Source organism: Salvelinus sp. IW2-2015, linkage group LG27, assembly GCF_002910315.2.
Source record: "Salvelinus sp. IW2-2015 linkage group LG27, ASM291031v2, whole genome shotgun sequence".
In the NCBI taxonomy this organism is placed as follows: Eukaryota; Metazoa; Chordata; class Actinopteri; order Salmoniformes; family Salmonidae; genus Salvelinus; species Salvelinus sp. IW2-2015.
In genome coordinates, this window is record NC_036867.1 from 2358172 (window position 1) to 2376459 (window position 18288).

General features: G+C 44.1%; 1 protein-coding gene across 1 annotated transcript in view; it reads right to left on the reverse strand.

Moving 5' to 3' along the window:
- LOC111953855 (brefeldin A-inhibited guanine nucleotide-exchange protein 1) overlaps nt 1-11799 on the reverse strand; it is a 49835-nt gene extending 38036 nt beyond the window's left edge. Inside the window, exons 1-7 of the mRNA XM_070435660.1 lie at nt 11646-11799; nt 11276-11422; nt 10134-10313; nt 9406-9459; nt 6697-7102; nt 992-1096; nt 379-614 (exon numbers count right to left, since the gene is read on the reverse strand). Coding sequence (XP_070291761.1) covers nt 379-614; nt 992-1096; nt 6697-7102; nt 9406-9459; nt 10134-10172 — 840 coding nt within the window. The 5' untranslated portion in view covers nt 10173-10313; nt 11276-11422; nt 11646-11799. The remainder of the gene's footprint in view (nt 1-378; nt 615-991; nt 1097-6696; nt 7103-9405; nt 9460-10133; nt 10314-11275; nt 11423-11645) is intronic.
- Nucleotides 11800-18288: the final 6489 nt, after the last annotated feature.

Genomic DNA, 18288 nt, shown 5'->3' on the forward strand with positions numbered 1-18288 from the left:
ATAGATAATTACATCCAGTGCTCAGACTTACTTATAATAACCTGAGAAGCTGAAAAGAGAGGAGATGTTAGAGTATCTATTAATCATGTTGGAATCAACCCCAGCAGACTGGCAGACAGACACTTTGATCTGCAGTAGCACAGAGATTGATTGAATAGCTCCTCCCCTCATGGACTCGCTTAAATTCCTCATGTTACCAATGACTTTCCAATTTCCTTTTTACAAATTGATTAACACTTTAAAAACGCAAAACAAATGGCAATAACAGTTATATTCTTCTGCTAAAACAGACAGACTGACAGACACCCAGGCTAGCACAAAACTACTTTGTTGAGCGGAGTGTGTAACCAAGGTGACAGTCAGGTCAGTCCCGCTCACCTGTGTATCACTAGAGGAGACAGACAGCCTGTCATCGGGCAGCGACGGAGGGAAGCTGGCAGAGATGGGCGTGCCGGGGATTCCGTTGGCGTGGACGTTCTCGCTGTCCCCCTCGTCTTCTACCATCTCTGTGACCTCTGTGATCGCTGTTGCCTTGGTGATAACCTCATTGATGACCTTAGCAGGTTCCGTGACCTCTGTGGGCAGCTCGGTCTCACCAGCGGACTCCATGGCATCTGAACACATACGAGCAGGTTTCAGGCATTGCCCTTTGGAGTGGTTTAGTATGCAGGGGTCAAAATAGCACTGAGACACACAACTCTCGCTCTCTCTAGGAAGGACAAAAAAGCTAACACATAGTAACTTCTAAACTCTGGACTTCAACAAATTTTCATTCGAAAATGATTTGTATCAGAAAAACTCCCCCACCCCTGGGTGCATGTTTTGGTTTTTGCCGTAGAAATACACAGCTGATTCAAATAACAAACTTCTCATCAAGTTTTGACGATTTGAATCAGCTGTGTACTGCTGGGTTCAGGACCGAGTTTGGGAAACCCTGACTTAACTGACCACAGACAGAAATCTGATTTCAGATCCATAGAGTGACTCTTACCTCCAACAACGGTGTTGACGACCTCCTGTAGGATGCTCTGGACGATCTCCTCATAGTTAGGCTCCTCCCCCTCCTCTACTGCTTCCTGATCAGGCTGAGCGGCACCTTGAACACAGGACAAGTAAAACTTTAGTCAAAGTACATTAAAAAAGGACCTCAATACACTTTAAAAATGTAAGATGGGAAACAGTAAACTGGCAGAATGAGTAACGAACGCGTTTTGTCTGAGAGGCATTACCCTTTGACGTCAAAGTTGACAAGATAAACAGTCGTCACTGGCATCAGCTATCACATCTACACTGAACAAATTGAACATGGGTGTGTGTGTGTGTGTGTGTGTGTGTGTGTGTGTGTGTGTGTGTGTGTGTGTGTGTGTGTGTGTGTGTGTTTGTGTTGAAAGCACTGAGTAATTTGCTAACAAAATGATTATCGAATCTTTGGCTGCATCTCCACTCACTGGGTGCCAAACTCTTCTATCCTCTCTCCCATTCAATCACTAATGAAAGGTTTTATGCAGGTTATTTTCTTTAAACTACTTCATTAATGTCTAAAGAGAAAGATGTCTCATCAAATGCTTATTTAACACAGACTAAATATTCTACCAATATTGAGTACATGAAAATCTCAAGTTTAAGGCTTTGTTACTGTCTAAAGCAGACAAGATACCAGTCTAGAACAATACCCTGGATGTGTCTATGATCAATAGACTTCCATCCACTACGGTACAAAGTACTGCGTGAGAATGAGAGTCCGTGTGAACTTTAACCTGACTGCCGATATGAGTATGATATGATATGACTGTGTGTGACACACTGTGTCCTTGCCTATCTGTATGTGGTTCACTAACTACTTCTCAGATAGAGTTCAGTGTGTCAAATCGGAGGGCCTGTTGTCCGGACCTCTGGCAGTCTCTATGGGAGTACCACTGGGTTCAATTCTCGGGCCGACTCTTATCTCTGTATATATCAACGATGTCGCTCTTGCTGCGGGTGATTCCCTGATCCACCTCTACGCAGACGACACCCTTCTGTATACATCTGGCCCTTCTTTGGACACTGTGTTAACAAACCTCCAAACGAGCTTCAATGCCATACAACTCTCCTTCCGTGGCCTCCAACTGCTCTTAAACGCTAGTAAAACTAAATGCATGCTTTTCAACCGATCGCTGCCCGCACCCACCCGCCCGACTAGCATCACTACTCTGGACGGTTCTGACTTAGAATATGTGTACAACTACAAATACCTAGGTGTCTGGCTAGACTGTAAACTCTCCTTCCAGACTCATATTAAACATTTCCAATCCAAAATTAAATCTAGAATCGGCTTATTATGGCCTATTTCGCAACAAAGCCTCCTTCACTCACGCTGCCAAATTTACCCTCGTAAAACTGACTATCCTACCGATCCTCGACTTCGGCGATGTCATTTACAAAATAGCCTCCAACACTCTACTCAGCAAACTGGATGTAGTCTATCACAGTGGCATCCGTTTTGTCACCAAAGCCCCATATACCACCCACCACTGCGACCTGTATGCTCTCGTCGGCTGGCCCTCGCTACATATTCGTCGCCAGACCCACTGGCTCCAGGTCATCTATAAGTCTTTGCTAGGTAAAGCTCCGCCTTATCTCAGCTCACTGGTCACGATAACAACACCCACCCATAGCACGCGCTCCAGCAGGTATATTTCACAGGTCATCCCCAAAGCAAACACCTCATTTGGCCGCCTTTCCTTACAGTTCTCTTCTGCCAATGACTGGAACGAATTGCAAAAATCACTGAAGTTGGAGACTTATATCTCCCTCACTAACTTTAAGCATCAGCTATCTAATCGGCTTACCAATCACTGCAGCTGTACACAGCCCATCTGTAATTAGCCCACCCAATCTACCTACCTCATCCCCATATTGTTTATATTGACTTTTCTGCTCTTTTGCACACCATTATTTCTACTTGCACATCATCATCTGCACATCTATCACTCCAGTGTTCTTTGCTAAATTGTAATTACTCGCTACTATGGCCTATTTATTGCCTTACCTCCTCACGCCATTTGCACACACTGTATATAGATTTTTTCCCATCTATTGTGTTATTGACTGTACGTTTGTTTATTCCATGTGTAACTCTGTGTTGTTGTTTGTGTCGCACTGCTTTGCTTTATCTTGGCCAGGTCGCAGTTGTAAATGAGAACTTGTTCTCAACTGGCCTACCTGGTTAAATAAAGGTGAAATAAAATAAAAAAATAAAAAATGTCTGCTCTAAGATGAAGCTCACTCTGTGATGCTGCTCTGGCCTGGCAGGGTTGGGGAGTAACGGATTACATGTAATCCGTTACAAGTAAGGGATTACAAAAACCGGTAATTGTAATCGTTACATTACCAGCTAAAATATTGTAAATCAGATTACAGATAGTTTTGAAAAACTAGATGATTACTTCGAGGATTACTTTTAAATTCAGAAAGGATGTTTGCAAAACAATCATATTTGGCACTTCTCTATTTACTGAATGACATTCAAATCAGCATTGAAAAAAGGCATAGTTTAAGTTTGTTCCACCTGAGCGAGTCTGAACACAAGTCAGAGACCACTATGATGATACACCAAATGTGTTTGATGGATCGAGGGAAAAGAGCAAGAATTGGCTTTTGTAGTGTACAGTCCAAGCTATGTCTTCCAATGGTACGATTGCTGTCGGCATCCAAAGATTATCTAACTTGAATAAACGCTTGGAGGTAAGGATGACAGCAGTGGTGTAGTCTACGGCGATACGGATATCACTTATTATTTTATTTATATTTTTTTAAATTTATTTTATCCCATTTTCTCCCCAATTTTCGTGGTATCCAATCGCTAGTAATTACTATCTTGTCTCATTGCTACAACTCCCGTACGGGCTCGGGAGAGACGAAGGTCGAAAGCCATGCGTCCTCCGAAGCACAACCCAACCAAGCCGCACTGCTTCTTAACACAGCGCGCCTCCAACCCGGAAGCCAGCCGCACCAATGTGTCGGAGGAAACACCGTGTACCTGGCACCCTTGGTTAGCGCAGGAGTCGCTGGAGTGCGATGAGACAAGGATATCCCTACCGGCCAAACCCTCCGTAACCCGGACGACGCTATGCCAATTGTGCGTCGCCCCACGGACCTCCCGGTCGCGGCCGGCTGCGACAGAGCCTGGGCGCGAACCCAGAGACTCTGGTGGTGCAGCTAGCACTGCGATGCAGTACCCTAGACCACTGCGCCACCCGGGAGGCCCTGATATCACTTATTATTGATATCTATATAGCGCATTGATGTGAATCACACTGCTGCTCTCTCCTTTCTGGGGAGGTTCCCATTGCTTGGAATGCAGCCACGGTTCGTACTTTATTTAAAGGGGAAGATCAAGCTGATCCTAACTGTTATAGGCCTATTTCTATTTTGCCCTGTTTATCACAAGTGTTGGAAAAACTTGTCAATAATCAACTGACTGGCTTTCTTGATGTCTATAGTATTCTCTCTGGTATGCAATCTGGTTTCCCCTCAAGTTATGGATGTGTCACTGCAACCTTAAAGGTCCTCAATGATGTCACCATTGCCTTTGATTCTAAGCAATGTTGTGCTGCTATTTTTATTGACTTGGACAAAGCTTTTGATACGGTAGACCATCCCATTCTTGTGGGCCGGCTAAGGAGTAATGGTGTCTCAGAGGTCTTTGGCCTGGTTTGCTAACTACCTCTCTCAAAGAGTGCAGTGTATAAAGTCAGAACATCTGCTGTCTCAGACACTGCCTGTCACCAAGGGAGCACCCCAAGGCTCAATCCTAGGCCCCACGCTCTTCTCAAATTACATCAACAACATAGCTCAGGCAGTAGGAAGCTCTCTCATCCATTTATATGCAGATGATACAGTCTTATACTCAGCTTGCCCCTCCCCGGATTTTGTGTTAAATGCTCTACAACAAAGCTTTCTTAGTGTCCAACAAGCTTTCTCTACCCTTAACCTTGTTCTGAACACCTCCAAAACAAAGGTTATGTGGTTTGGTAATCACTGGTGTAATTACTACTTCTGAGTGTTTAGAGCTTGAGGAAGTCAACTCATACAAGTACTTGGGAGTATGACTAGACGGTACACTGTCCTTCTCTTATCAAAGCTGCAGGCTAAAGTTAAATCTAGACTTGGTTTCCTCTATCATAATCGCTCGCTCCTCTTTCACCCCAGCTGCCAAACTAACCCTGATTCAGATGACCATCCTACCCATGCTAGATTACGGAGACATAATTTATAGATCAGCAGGTAAGGGTGCTCTCGAGCAGCTAGATGTTCTTTACCATTCGGTCATCAGATTTGCCACCAATGCTCCTTATAGGACACATCACTGCACTCTATACTCCTCTGTAAACTGGTCATCTCTGTATACCCGTCGCAAGACCCACTGGTTGATGCTTATTTATAAAACCATCTTAGGCCTCACTTCCCCCTATCTGAGATATCTACTGCAGCCCTCATCCTCCACATACAACACCCGTTCTGCCAGTCACAATATGTTAAAGGTCCCCAAAGCACACACATCCCTGGGTCGATCGTCTTTTCAGTTCGCTGCAGTTAGCGACTGGAACGAGCTGCAATAAACACTTAAACTGGACAGTTTTATATCAATCTCTTCATTCAAAGACTCAATCATGGACACTGTTACTGACAGTTGTGGCTGCTTTTTTTATGGATGCATTGTTGTCTCTACCTTCTTGCCCTTTGTGCTGTTGTCTGTGCCCAATAATGTTTATACCATGTTTTGTGCTGCTACCATGATGTTTTGCTACCATGTTGTTGTCATGTTGTGTTGCTACCATGCTGTTTTATCATGTGTTGCTGCCTTGCTATGTTGTTGTCTTAGGTCTCTCTTTATGTAGTGTTGTGTTGTCTCTCTTGTCATGATGTGTGGTTTATCCTATATTTATATGTTATATATATATATTTTTACATTTTGCCTTTTCGTAGGCCGTCATTGTAAATAAGAATTTGTTCTTAACTGACTTGCCTAGTTAAATAAAGGTTAAATAATAAATAAATAAATACATTTAGCCATTTGTGCTTTACGGATTGTGGTTGTTGTGGATGGCAGTTCACAAATCTAAATGTGTATTTGAACCCAAAAATGGTTGAATTCAAGAAGTTTAAGCTGCCTATCAATCATTGTTTTTGAAACCAGTGGACAGCCAGTGAAACATGCACTCTTGCAACAACTGCATAGTGCGGATCCCAGCCTATGGAATAAAAGTAGCGTTTTTATTACTCAATCTAATGGACACATGCTCAAACTCACACACTTTTGATAGACTTAAAGGGGCAATCTGTAGTTGCTGCGTCCATTTTATAAATTATATATATTAATGTAAAGATATAATTTAAGCATATTATTATATGTAATAGAAAGTGATGGGTTAGAAGAAGCCTACATAACCAACCCATAAAGTACAATTTAACATCTATATATGGCCAGCTATGTAAACTTTAACATTGATTTATCCTGCAATAGATGTCGTTCAATTGGTAACATAATTTCAGATTACTTCCCCTTAAGAGGTATTAGAAGAAGACAAAAATGTTACTGAATATAATCAGATTACATTACTGAGTTTTGGTAATCCAAAAATGAATTTACTTTTTACAATTTTGGACAGGTAACTAGTAACTGTAATGGATTACAATTAGAAAGTAACCTACCCAAGCCTGTGGGCTGGTCTGCCTCTGTCTGGTGGTTCTCTGCTGTGCTGAACTCAGAGCCATTCTCTGAGTTCGTGCTCTCATAAACCACCCCCGGTTCCCCTTGCAATGCCTGCTCCTCCTCTGTAGCCCCCTGGCCGTACTCCGTGGCCCCCTGGGGGTCCCCTGCCCCAGCCGTGCTGCCCTTAGGGGCCGGGGCAGGTGTAGGTGTGGAGGGAGTGGAGGGTGTGGAGGTGGGCGTGGGTGTAGAGGGGGTGGTGGGCCCGTTGGCCTCCCGAGGAAGGCCCTTGGCTATGGGATAGGTGTGCTGCTGGAGCTGGGGCGAGTCTTGTTCCTGTTCCTGTTGCTGGGTGACTGGGGAGTGCTGCCGGTGCTTCTCCCTCTCCATCTGCTTGGCCTCCTGGAGCTAGGGAGGGGAAGGGGATGGGACACAGACACACATCCAAAGACCAAGACAGAGTATAACTCAGCGTAGCCACATACAACCAAACACACACAGACAAAGCCAAATTCACACACACACACAGTCGCACACACAGAGAAACGTGTTAACATAATGTACACAAACTCATTATATCAAATACAAGCCTGAACAAGTGCTCAAATGCTCCCTAAGGTTTTTACGACCCCAAAGCCATTGTCAGATCAGGAAGCAACAAATGACAGCTTCGGAATCACAGTTTTCCAGGCGGAGAAAGCAGAACACAGATTCTGCAAGGCTATTTTAACATCAGGACTGTCTAAAATGTGTTTATGAATGAGCAGTCATACGGTAGGACATGCTGTCAAAACAAGTATGAGCCAAAGCATCCCTTCATGCTTATATAAACTGGGCCATTTCAGTGCAGAGAAGGAGGCAAAGTATTTTTGGTCTAAAATGCATTCATACTGCATGTTCTCCTGGTTGATGTATCACTTGATGTTGATGTGTATGTGTACGCTCATTTGAACCTATGAATATACACATCATAAACATTTCTGTTATAGTATACAGTGGCACGAGAATACACAATTCGAAGAAAAGAAAATATTTCACTGAAAAATCTTAATTCTTTCAGCCAAGCTATAGCAGCCCACTACACAGTATCAATCAGGCTGCATGTGTAGTAGGGGTGCAGCTTGTGTAGTAGGGGTGCTGCATGTGTAGTAGGGGTGCTGCATGTGTAGTAGGGGTGCAGCTTGTGTAGTAGGGGTGCTGCATGTGTAGTAGGGGTGCAGCTTGTGTAGTAGGGGTGCTGCATGAGTAGTAGGGGTGCAGCTTGTGTAGTAGGGGTGCAGCTTGTGTAGTAGGGGTGCTGCATGTGTAGTAGGGGTGCAGCTTGTGTAGTAGGGGTGCAGCTTGTGTAGTAGGGGTGCATGATTCAGAGGAAAGACACCGGTTAGGAATGGAAAGCAAATACCAATATGAATGTGAATGATACACCTTCTCTAACACCGGGTTATAGACATTTCCCCAATTCCTATCCACCCAACATGGGGCATTTTTAGGTTATTAACGTAAGAGAATTTGCTCTCAACCACTTTCCTGGCTAAAGAAAGGTTAAATAAAGAAAGGTTAAATAAAGAAAGGAAATTAGTAGAGGTTGTGCTGGCATTGACAAATCCAGCCAGCCCTGTTTAGTATGCAGCTCACAGACCAACTCCAGGTGGGAGTGAGACTCCTCCTATCAGACATGGCAGAGTCATGTAGCACCATTATCTCTGTGGCAGCTAGACATCACACACACACACACACACACACACACACACACACACACACACACACACACACACACACACACACACACACACACACACACACACAGAGCGAGAGAGAAATGGAGGTGCTTCTCCATTTGTTTACCTGAAAGGCTGCCCTCAAACTGTCTTGCTCTAAAAGCCATTGTGTCACCACTAGTGCTCTCTCTACTGTAATGATGACATTACATTTACCATTCAATTCTATCAACTCTCAAATTCAATGATACGACGCTCTATTTAAAAGGGATGAATGAAACTATCAACATCGAATTACTCGGATGGTAAAAACCCTAGACAAACGCAGCGAGATGCAGAAACAGGGGAGAGCTAGAGCACATGAAGCTGATTACAGAAATGTCACCTCAGATTCTGCCAGCTATATTAACCCACTGAGCCCTGTAATGAAAACACCACACAATACACTCCATACCACTTCTGAGGATGGGACATGTGTGTGTCTCTATTTCTTAATCAAGAAGGTTAAGCCCAAACACACACAATGCAAACAGAAAACCAGTTGAAAGGCTCTGTCGACTGGTATGAGCACACTCACACACACACACACACACACACACACACACACACACACACACACACACACACACACACACACACACACACACACACACACACACACACACACACACACACACACACACACACACACACACACACACACACACACACTACTACACAGGCGAGTGAATACAAACTATAATGGAAATCGGTGCTGAAGAAAAGATAATGATTTGCAGGCAACAGAACTGAAGCCACAGCAAGCACAGCGCAACCACAATGCACATCTGCCCCATAGCTGAAACAGAGGAGGAGAAAGAGAGAAAGAGAGATAGATAGATGGATAGATAGATGGATGGATAGATGGACGGATGGATAGATGGACGGAAGGAGCCGAATGAGCACAGTTCATAGTTCAGATCATGCAAGTCAAGGCAGTCCTGTAGGCTTTACCTGGCGGTCACGTTTTCTGGAAGCCAGAGACCAAGATATCTTGTGATTTGTAAGCTATGTGTCCGTAGGGGGGAGAAGTGTCAATCGGAAAATAAAAAGATGATATTAGAGCAAGCTTAACACCTTACTTGGATCTCTGATCAGAAAGTGGATGTTATACTGTCATCAGCATGATGGAAGTTAGAAAAAGTCAGTCAGGTTATATCAACTTAGATTGGTTATGCAGCTGTCAAGCTAGCCATGTTTAGCCTAGCTGTAGCCTGACACATAAACCCTTACGCCTCCTTATTCATCTGCTATGTCATGATTATGACCGCGTAACCCATGCTTTAGGACGGAATTATTTACGGTATATATTTTTCTCTCTGCATTGTTGGGAAGGGCCCGTAATTAAGCATTTCACTGTTAGTGTTTACCAAGCATGTGACAAAACATATTTTGATTTGAAGTGCTCACCAAGCATGTGACAAAACATATTTTGATTTGAAGTGCTCAAATAAAGAGTTACCCTCTCTTTCCCTCTGTGTGTGTGTGTCTCTTCCCTTTTCCCCTCAGTACAGTATCTCTATCAGTCTATAGCTCTGTTTCAATATCCACACTAACACACCACTTCAAATGAAGCCATCTATTTGACATCATGCATTCTAAGTGGCATTCAAAGTGCAGTCTAAGTGCTTTTGTTAGTGTGGACACTGGTACCTTAGCATGCGTCTCAGAGCGGGACTTACTGCCTGGTTCTCCATGCGGGCGAAGATGACGTTGAGCATCTGAGTGAGTGTGGCCTTGGCCGTGGTCTGGTTGATGAGGTTCTTGCTGGCTAGGTAGATGTTGTAGCAGGTCCTGACCGCCTGCAGCACCGTGCCCTCGTGAATCTCTATGTGCTGGGAGGTCACCGCCGTCAACAGGGCCTGGTGGGGGGTGGGGGGCGGGAGGGAGGGAAAGAGGGAGAGAAGGGGAGAGGGAGAAAGATTCATTCATTCATAGTTTATCAAGGTCTTTCATGGCTACTCATAGCAGAAATGATTTGTGTGAAAGACACGATGAATAGATTACAAACAGAGCTACAGTCCTCTGCATCTCACATCTCTGACCCCTTGACCCCCCTCCTCCCAGCAGGAACTACACAAACACAGCTATACTGGGCTGAGCTGAGCTGAGCCAAGCTGCGCTGAGCTGAGCCAAACTGAGTTGACAGCAGATTAGGGGTAGAGGCTGAGATTTGGGCTGGTGTTTCACAGCAAGGAGTACTGTACTAGGAAAGAACACTGCCCCTGCAAGACGATCAGGCCCTCTGACTCACAGCACTTACTGTCAGTCATCACTTCTTAGTAGTCTTAATATGACCCTTCTCACAGCAGGAAAGTAATCCTGCAGCAACAGGAAATGTGAATTATTATGTAGACTAAAATTAATGGACATTTGATAAATTTTTTGTTAAGGCAAATAAATTCTGAAACTTTAAATTGGAAATTACAAACTTTAGAATACTTTTTAAACCTTGAATACACTACAATTTTCATTTCCTGCTACACAGGAAATTCTCTGTGACAACATAGTGATCAAATTAAGATAGCAGTGGTTGAGGGAGGTGTACAGATCTACTAAGTGCACTTCTCATCATCCATCACTACTTAGTGCATTAACCTCAGTGTACTTCTCTCATCCACTGCTTAGTGCACTTCCCTTAACCACTACCCTTCTGTCTACAGGTGAACGTAACACACAGACAGACTCACTATACAGATATAACACTATTCTGTATTCTAAATAATCACCATGCGGGAAAGCACAGAAACCAACAATAGCAGGACACAGTATCCAAAACACACCCAGTTCCCAGCAGAGAGACCATAGAACAGCAGTAGCCAACCTTAATGATCTGTAGCTGCACCCCCTCATCTGTCTGTGGTCCCTGGAAGCAGCCACAGATGGTCTCGATGATCCTGTCGATGAGCTTCTTGCCTGGGGCCGCGCTGTCTGGACCGCTGCCTGTCAGGTGGCCGTACGCTATCAGCTTCTACAAGACACACCCAAAACACACAGAGGAAGACAGTCAGAAAAACACATCTCCTGAATCCTATTCAGAAACACCCCATATACACATGAACTGTACTATGTATGAACGAAGCAATAAAGACATATCATTAATGTAGGAGAACCTCCAATGAATAGAAACCTGTAGCATAGACAGACAGTAGTAGACAAACAGGGGTCACGTCCTGACCTCCTCTGCCACTGACCTGTAAACAGTCTAGTGATGTGATGACGATGCGGGGACATTTGGACTGACATGCCAACTCAAACGGCAGGAAGTACTTGTCGGCCTCGATGAAGCTGGTCTTTGATTTGATTGGCGGAAGAGTGCTAGAATCTGATTTGCTGTCTGGAGGAGGACTGGAGAGAAGAGACCAAGAGAAAAGCAAACCAAGATCATATAACCTAGTCTGTGCTCTACTCAAAGCATGGTAAAAACTTAACCTAGATTTAAACCAGCATGTATTCTAGCATGCACAGACTACTAACAGTGTACTGTTTACGTATTTATACATGTGCTGTATGCAGCTCAATTTAATACACTGTAAGCAGCTAACTTTTACAAAGAAACACAACTGCAAAGTATGAGAGATCCATGGTGTCATACACTTGATAATAATGCTCTCAGCTCCGACTCCGTTGATTGTATTCATGCTGTCAAAAGCCTTTGTGGCCAAAATTGCATCCTTGTGACTGTTGCTAAGGAATAAAACCAAGGAAAAAGCCATATTTGTAAGTGTTGTCTGTCTTTATGGATCCCAGATCTAGACCAGGGGTCCTTGGCTGTGGGCTAAAATATTATACATCTAAACCAGGGGTCCTTGGCTGTGGGCTAGAATATTATACATCTAGACCAGGGGTCCTTGGCTGTGGGCTAAAATATTATACATCTAAACCAGGGGTCCTTGGCTGTGGGCTAAAATATTATACANTCCTTGGCTGTGGGCTAAAATATTATACATCTAGACCAGGGGTCCTTGGCTGTGGGCTAAAATATTATACATCTAAACCAGGGGTCCTTGGCTGTTTATTTATTTTTTAAACTAGGCAAGTCAGTTAAGAACATATTCTTATTTTACAATGACGGCCTACCCTGGCCAAACCCTCTCCTAACTCGGACGCCGCTGGGCCAATTGTGCGCCGCCCTATGGGACTCCCGATCACGGCCAGTTGTGATACAGCCCGGGATCGAACCAGGGTGACGCCTCTAGCATTGAGATGCAGTTCCTCAGACCCCTGCGTCATTTGGGAGGCTGATGGCTAAAATATTATTCAGCAGAACAACCACACCCAGACTGCACTGAGCTCTGATCCTAGGATGGAGGACATGAGAGAAGAAGAGAGAGGGGGAGAGAGAGAAGGGAAGGGCTGTGTTTGTCTTGGCAGAGAGAAAGGGATGACTTCAGCTTCTTTAGAGGGATAACCTCGCAGAGTGCAGTTGTACACGAGAGAGAGGAGAGGAGAGAACGAGTGAGAGAGAAAGAGTGAGAGAAAGAGAGCGGGAGAGAGAGAGAGAGAAAGAGAGAGAGAGAGAATGAGAAAGTGAGAGCGAGAGTGTGGGAGAGAGAGAAAGAGGTGGATAAGGAAGAGAAGAGAAAGCATACAGAATTCTGAAAGATGATATGATAAGCATGATTGAGCATTTCAAATATAACAACCAATAAGGCCTCCAGACGTTGTTTTGAATGGTAATGTCCATTCTACTTATGCTAATTCTACGCTTGGGTCTGAGTCATGAGTCACTGAGCCCTGTTCAACATGCGTTCTCCCCTCTAATAAGCAACATACAGGATTTACCTGATCATGTTCATAATTTACATAAATGTAGGTTTAGCCAGACGAGAGAATGCTAACAATATATTTAGCTACCGTTGCTTTTGGGCTTAACATTTTTGAATTTTTTTTGCGTACAAAAGATCCTTGGGGATTAGTGATGTTATGGGTGTTTCTTATTACTTTTCTGAAACCTGGAGGGCAGGGCAACTTTGTGAAAGGTTAGGTAAGGTGTCTGTATTAGAGGTCGACCGATTAATCGGAATGGCCGATTAATCGGGGCCGATTTCAAGTTTTCATAACAATCGGAAATCGGTATTTTTGAGCGCCGATTTGCCGATTTTATTATTATTTTTTTTTTACATCTTTATTTAATCTTTATTTAACTAGGCAAGTCAGTTAAGAACACATTCTTATTTTCAATGACGGCCTAGGAACAACGAGGCAGAACGACAGATTTTTAACCTTGTCAGCTCGGGGGATCCAATCTTACAACCTTACAGTTAACTAGTCCAATGCTCTAACACCTGATTACATTGCACTCCACGAGGAGCCTGCCTGTTAGCGAATGCAGTAAGCTAAGTTAAGTTGCTAGCTAGCATTAAACTTATCTTATAAAAAACAATCAATCAATGACTGTCATTGCTCCAATGTGTACTTAACCATAAACATCAATGCCTTTCTTAAAATCAATACACAAGTATATATTTTTAAACCTGCATATTTAGCTAAAAGAAATCCAGGTTAGCAGGCAATATTAACCAGGTGAAATTGTGTCATTTCTCTTGCGTTCATTGCACGCAGAGTCAGGGTATATGCAACAGTTTGGGCCGCCTGGCTCTTTGCGAACTAATTTGCCAGAATTTTACGTAATTATGAAAATTGAAGGTTGTGCAATGTAAAGGAATATTTAGACTCATTGGACACCCGTTTGATAAATACGGAACGGAATAAACGTTTTGTTTTCGAGGTGATAGTTTCCGGATTAGCAAAGGTATAGTGGTTTAGAGAGAAATAGTTGACGCGTTATAATTCCTGTAATAACTTGCGCTGAATTTGAAAGGGGTTCCTTCGTTATTTTACCGTTCATGTCTTGCATAGAAGCATGAACGTCATGATCTACTTCAATAAGGTCTGTGTTTCGTGCAGGCTTAAACCGGCCTCGACGGTTTTGATACGCCGTGCAAATCTCACTAGGATAAGGTAACGTTTGTCAACAATTTTCATAAATCCACTCCTACAATTTTTTTTATCTTCGGCTTATATTTGCCAATATTGATCAGAGTTACTTGTCTATGGATATCTACACAGTTATAAATTGCACGGTGATGTAGCCTACAGAACACAGGACATTATTTTAAGTGAATCTAAAAAAATAAACGTTTTCAGATTTTGCTAGAATGTGTCATGGGAATTTGACTCGCACTTTGGTTGTCATTCTTACCATGCCCATTATTAAAATAGGATTTCCTGCATATAGATTAAAAGTTTTTGTTCACATTCATACACAGGTAACTTAAACTCTAGTTTATTCAACAGTTTTGGTATTTGTCTCCTAAGCAGACTCTTCAGTATCATTGTCATTCAGAGCTGTGTGCGTGTGTGTGTATTTATGTATTTATTAAGTTAAATAAAAGTGTTCATTGTTCATTCAGTATTGTTGCAATTGTCATTATTACAAAAATGTGTGTGTGTGTAGTAATATATTATATATATAATATATATATATATATATATTTAAAAAATTACAGATATAATCGGTATCGGCTTTTTTTGTCTCCAATAATCGGTATCGGTTCGGCATTGAAAAATCATAATCGGTCGATCCTCTAGTCTGTATATGACTCCCTACATCCCTCCCTCTTCCCCCACACAAAAATGAGCCCATTTGGGCAGGTCATCTGTGGAAGGAAGCTAGATACAGTGTCTGTACGATCCAGTGAATCGGCCCTCCCACCAGCCACTTCCTCTTCCCACCCCTCAGCCCATCTCCCTACCACCACTCAGCCTAGTCCCTAGCACCCCCTCAGCACCTCTCTTACCAACCCAGCCTAGCTCCCTTCCTACCCTCAGCCCACCTCTCACTTACCCACCCCAGCCTAGCTCCCTAGCCACCCACTAGCGCACACTCTCCTTACCCACCCCCACGCCTAGCTCCCCTAAGCCACCTCAGCCCACCTTTCTTACCCACCCCAGCTGCTCTCCCTACCCACTCCACTCCAAGCCTAGTCCCCTAGCCACCCCCTCAGCTACCCAGTCCCTACGCACCGCCTCAGCCCACCTCTCCTTCCCAACCCAGCCTAGCTCCTCATATCTTCCCACCCACCTCATGCCACCCTATCTCCACGACCACCAGCCTAGCTCCCCTTAGCACCGCTCAGCCACCCTCACTAGCCACCCCTCAGCCCACCTCTCCCTTACCCACCCAGCCTAGCTCCCCTACCGACGCTCAGCACCTACTCCATTACACACTCCCAGACCTAGCGTCCCCTAGCACCGCCTCAGCCCACTCTCTTACCACCCACAGCCAGCCTCCCCTAGCCACCCCTCAGCCCACCCTCTCCTTACCACCTTCGCCCCGCCTAAGCTTCCCCCAGGCCCGACCCCAGGGGTCCTACATTTTGGCAGGAGCTAGCTAGCTGGGCCATTCCTGATCCGACGCCTGATCATCAGTTCGTGCTGTGAGGTCTCTCGCAGGGGAGAGATACAGAGATAAGGAAGGGAATATGGAGGGAGGAAAGAGGAGGAGGAAAGGCATTGCACGTCCATATGTCACATTTCTTACATCCGAACCTGCCATGATGTCGGCAGAAAGCCACAACACCACAAACTGCTCCCTCTCCAAGGTGAAAGCCGGCTTTTCTCTTCTCTTTCCATTTCTGTCCTACTCCTCTTAACACGACACCACCACGACCACCACAACACTACACACACACACACACACACACACAGCCACACACACAACAACACACCACACACACACACACACACACACACACACACACACACAGAGGTTAACAGCCAGGGCAACTAGGCAGGGGTCCATGAAAAACACGCCATTAATGACAGGGGAAGGCCTTTTAGGCAAGTAGACCAGCTGGACAGAGCAAATAAACACACTGGAGGACACACACACACACTTTATACTCAAGGGGCACGACTAAGTCGACGGTTTGCTTTCGAAACAGCTTCAAATGTCAAGAACTTGCGGCAGAACATTCCAGTAGGGTAAAAAGGAAATCACGTATATTAACCCGGATGTTTTCCTGAACAGAATTAAACAACGTACCTTTTTAATTTTTCAGCTTTCTTTAATTTCCTCTGAAACGAGAGAAAGAGAGGGAGGGAGAAACATTAGAAACATTCGAGGTAACAGTCAAAGGAGAGAGTAAATTCTGCTGTATTTTACTAAACTAATGACATCTATGGGATAGCATAGCAGGCAACTGGAGCAGTAATAATTCGTGAGGTAGGGAGCCTGTTTTTATTAATGAATAGTGAGGTAGGAGCCTGCTTACAGTATCATGATAGTGAGGTAGGGCGCCTGCTTATTAATGAATAGTGAGGTCGGGAGCATCCTTATGAATGAATAGTGAAGTAGGAGCCTGCTTATTAATGAATGGTGAGGTTAGGGAGCCTGCTTAATTAATGAATGGTGAGGTAGGGAGCCTCCTTACTTCAATGATGTGAGGTATGGAGCCTCTTATTAATGAATAGTGAGGTAGGGAGCCTGCTTATTATGAATAGTGAGTAGGGAGCCTGCTTATTAATGATAGTGAGGTCAGGGAGCCTGCTTATTAATGAATGTGAGGTAGGGAGCTGTTAATTAATGAATAGTGAGGTAGGGAGCTGCTTATAATGAATAGGGTGAGGTAGGGAGCCTGCTTATTAATGAATAGTGCGGTAGGCGAAGCCTCCTTATTAATGAATAGTGAGGTAGGTGAGCCTGCTTATTAATGCATAGTGAGGTAGGGAGCCTGCTTATTATGAATAGTGAGGTAGGGAGCCTGCCTTATTAATGATTAGTGGGGTAGGGAGCCTGCTTATTCTGATTCGTGAGGTAGGGAGCCTGCTTATTAATGAATAGTGGGTAGGGAGTGTTATTAATGATTAGTGAGGTAGGGAGCCTGCTTATTTAATGAATAGTGACGGTATAGGAGCCTGCCTTATTAATGATTATGAGGAGGTGAGTGCATAGAAGTGAGGGCGCTGCTACTTAATGAATAGTGCAGGTAGGCGCACGTGCTTATTAATGAACATAGTGATGGTAGGGAGCCTGCTTATTTAATGAATAGTGAGTAGGGAGCCTGCTTATTACATGAGTATGTGAGGGTAGGGAGCTCTGCTTATTAATGAGTGAAGTGGAGGGTTAGCGTAGGACTCTTATTATATAATAGACTGAACTAGTAGTGAGCTGTAAGAATGTGACAGTTCGGGCGCTGCTTATTAATGATTAGGTGCCATTTGCTGATTATCATAGCTTCTCTCTCGTCCAACAGCCTCCGTTGTAATTGTCTGGGGAAGTCACCAGTGAGAGTGTTGATTAATTGCTACGTGGGGACACACCAGGATGTTGGATAAGAAACCTCTTAAGATGCAGGACTAGCTTAGGCGGTTAAGAGCGCTTGGGATACCAACACACGTTGCGTATGCATGCAAAGCAAACCTCCTTCAAGAAAGTTGTCCTGCATAATGAGTATGTGAGTGTGTTTTACAATACCCTCTTGAGTTTGGTGTTTGGTAGAATTTCCACACTACCAACACACCCAGTCATATGTGACAGTTCTAGACATGCCCTCACCGAGAAGAAGTCCTGGGTGTCTGTGCCCACTATGCTGCTGGCACGAAATTCGACTTGGCTATGCACTGAGAGTGAATGTGGATTTAGCTCTCTCAACATTTTTCTGACTCAGGGGGAGTGCCTAGGAAGTGCTTAAAACAATGTACAGTATAGCAACACTCACCAGAGCCCTCCAGAAGCTACTACCTCTTAATTAGTTAACAAAGGACTAAAATAGTGACGCTCAATTATTTGATATTCGCTACGAGGCTCATTTTTTGCTTCAAAATCTCTAG